A 3,527-nucleotide genomic window follows, 5' to 3' on the forward strand; every position below is an offset into this window, starting at 1 on the left:
AGCCATGGAGTAAAAACAGTATGTACCAATGCATTTTCTGTCCCAAGTCGGTTCCCGACTCCAGGGTTACATAAACACGTTCGTGGGCACAGCTTTACATGTAGATAATTCCTTCTTTCTTCTGAAGTACTTTCTGCAGTACAAACTCCACTGATGTGCCACAGTTCTTATATGTTTGGAATATACATCTACCTGAACAGCAGCAAGATTCTGCATAAGCTATCATATTGCTGCACGAAACAAACACTGATCTCACATTTAAAACTGTTTTCCTGACTTTTCCTCAAAAAAATGCATATCGTTAGTTGTGTAAAAACCAAACCAACACATGAGGCATATTTTAAAGTCTCTTATGACCAATGAAGCTTGTATGGCATCCTCAGAGCAAAGAATGTCCAAATATGGCTAAGAGTTAAGTACCCTGAGAATTAAATGCACTTAATAAATTCACTGGAGTCTTTAAGTCCACATTTACCAAGAATCAGAAAAGAAAAATAAAGGAAGGAGAAAGTGATTCCACTCATTTTCCTGCACCATTATCTAAAGTTGCTGTGTGATAAACATCCTCCATATCTTGGATGCTGGAAGCATCTGTCGAATCTTGGTCACTGACTACGATTCCTACTGAGGAAAGGCTTGAAATGAACGAGTGCATCTTTTTTGCATAAATATCTCTAATGTTAAAATAAGGTAGATCATTACATTTCTCTTTGCGATCATTGTTGCATTGGTCTGGGTCAATATCTTTTTGCTTTTGATAGTACTTAGAGAACTTATTGAAAATAATGGTGATTGGAAGTGCTACCACTAGTATCCCACAGATAATGCATAAGGTGCCAAGCAGCTTTCCAGCAAGCGTGACTGGGTAAGTGTCCCCATAACCAACGGTGGTCATGCTGATGGTTGCCCACCACCAGCAAACGGGGATGCTATGCAGTTCTGATGAGTCGTCATCCTTCTCCACTGAGTAGACAAGAACTGAAAAAATAGAAATCCCAACAGACAAAAACAAAAGGAGAAGTCCAACTTCCTGGTAGCTATGTCTCAAAGTAGCGCCCAAAGACCGCAGTCCTACAGAGTGCCTGGCCAGTTTCAGGATGCGAAATATCCTCATTAACCGCAGGATCTGCACCACTTTCCCCATGTTTTCAATATCTTCACTTTCTTCTTCCTTTGTGTCCACAGCCAAGGTGGCGTAAAATGGGATAATAGAGACAAAATCAATGATATTCAGTGGTTTCTTCCAGAACTTCTTTTGACTTGGAGCACTGATGAGCCTGATCACCAGCTCAGCAGTGAACCAGATGATGCACGCAATCTCCACAGCTTCCAGCACAGGGTCTTCAATCTCTCTGTCGTTGGCATCCAGCTTTTGAAATTCGGGCATGCTGTGAATGCACATGGCCACGATTGATGCCAGGACAACACTCAGGGAGGACACGGCAATTAACTTGGCAGATAAGCAGTACGCAGGATTTTCCATTCTGACCCAGATCTTCTTTCTTATTTCACCAAAGCACAGATTATCAAACTTTTCCAGCTCCTTATCAAATATGGATGATTCTTCATTAGAGGAGTCAATGCTTCTGTCATTGCTTTTCTGATCCCAGTCTTTCTCGGGACCTTCTTCTTTCCTCTCCTGGTACCGATTGCTGCAACAGGAATCAATAAACAGCTCATTTATCCCCCAGTACTCTATTTCCTGGCAGAAGGAAAAGACACAAAGTTCCTCCATGACATGAAGTTTGCCAGTGTAGTAAAAGTTCAGAACATATCGGAACAAGGAGGGATTTCTGTCAAAGTAATATTCCTTGTCTGCAACACTGTAATCATCACATAGTTCTAGAATAGCCTCTTCTGAATGGCATTTGAGAAGTTTCCCAAGTCTGGTATGAGGAAATCGGAGCAAAGTGCTTTGATCCACTGATTGCTTAAAGCCACCCACATTCAAATTGATAAGTTCTGCATCTTTGCCAGGTCTGCGGAAAAATTCACCATAAACCATTTTGAACAGTTCCACGGCTGATGCCCAGTAAGATTACATTGAACCTAAAAAGAACACAACATATTATTAGATCATTAGTTCAGTTTTGCTCTTGTGACACATTGCTTTTCCATTTCCAATTGCTGTGAAATTCTGTAACAAAACAAAACAAAAATAAATAAAACAAAAATAAAAAATGAAATAAAATAAAATAAAATAAAATAATAAAATGATGAATTCCATTATTAAACATTTCACAGAAGTATGTTTAGTTTTGATGGTTTATCTCAGCTTTACAAAATTTTAAAGTCATGGATTCCGAGTAAAAAACTCCACAAATTTTTCTAGTGTGGCAGAAAAATGCCTTATTTATGAATAAATCAGCCTCTACATTACTATCATATTGAACTTAATTCTTAATAGATTTAATGCAGTGCAGCTGGAAATCTTTGGTTTAAAGAGAGAAAACTTGATAATCCATCAAAACACTAAGGGCAAAGCTTAAGATCAAGCATCTCAGTGATGGTGTCAGTAGAGCTGTGCTGATTAAATGAACTGGCAATTCATAATACACTACTTTCAGCATTATCCACATGAGCATGAACTGCAATTACTTCTGTTGTAATTCCATTCCTGAAAACATATCAAACATGCATTTGAAGCTTTCTGATTCCTAACTATAGAGTTTTGTCTTGTCCATATCTGAGTGTTTGCACTCCCTCACCATATATTGCTTTCTGTTTCCTTATTTACTTGGAGTGCCCCAACCATCTTACAACCTTGGCCAACCTCAGATGTTCTTCCTATTCTGCCACAGCACAGGTACAGGTACTATGGTAATGCTGACAAGCTGGTGCTAAAATGTCATTTCTGGAAACAAACTCACAGAAATAGAACTTTCACAAATTTTTTGCCTCAGAATTGTAAGAGACTATTATTTTATACCATTGCCTCCAAGTTTGCTGATGAACATGTCCTAACATGTCCAAGCAAGTCCTGGGCAAGGGTTGCAAAATCCTTTGTCTAATGGACAAGCATATGGGCTGTCCTGGAGCAACGAAAGGGAGATAAGCTGCAGCTCAATGGCCGCTGAACACTCTTCTGTGTGGTACTCATCTCTGTGGGGAGATAGCCATTTCAGGAGATGCTTGCCTGGCATCCTAGCACAGGATTTGTCACATAGGCAAGAAAAATGGAGGACAAAAGAGGGATCAACCACCATGAGATTGTGGTGCTCTTCCATCGGAAACCTCATGAGCTGATCCCTGCTGCTGAACTCCCTCCTGGGCCTGCTGCCTGAGACATGCTGCTTTCTCCTGGACCTCGCCGCTCCTTCGAGGTGTTCTACCATCTGAACCCTCACGAGCTGATCACTGTTCGCTGCTGCCCCTCCCGGTGCTGACCCCGCGCTGTTTCTCCTGTGCTGACCCGGTGCCCCTTCTCCAGGACAGCTGCTTGCTGCTCAGGGCTGCCCGTCGCTGCTGCTGTTCTCCCCGCTTCTGCCACCCCTGCTCTTCTGCCTCCGACTGTTGGAGCCGCTTGC

At 41.6% G+C, this 3,527-nt stretch overlaps 1 protein-coding gene across 1 annotated transcript; it reads right to left on the reverse strand.

Annotated features, from left to right (window-relative positions):
- Nucleotides 1-520: 520 nt before the first annotated feature.
- On the reverse strand, nt 521-2,005 carry KCNS3 (potassium voltage-gated channel modifier subfamily S member 3). Its single transcript, XM_065731136.1, has one exon. It carries the CDS (start codon nt 2,003-2,005, stop codon nt 521-523), a length of 1,485 nt encoding a protein of 494 aa, XP_065587208.1.
- Nucleotides 2,006-3,527: the final 1,522 nt, after the last annotated feature.

Source organism: Cyrtonyx montezumae, unplaced genomic scaffold (genome assembly GCF_038088225.1).
Source record: "Cyrtonyx montezumae isolate F1298 unplaced genomic scaffold, pur_monq_1.0 scaffold_13, whole genome shotgun sequence".
Taxonomy (NCBI): domain Eukaryota; kingdom Metazoa; phylum Chordata; class Aves; order Galliformes; family Odontophoridae; genus Cyrtonyx; species Cyrtonyx montezumae.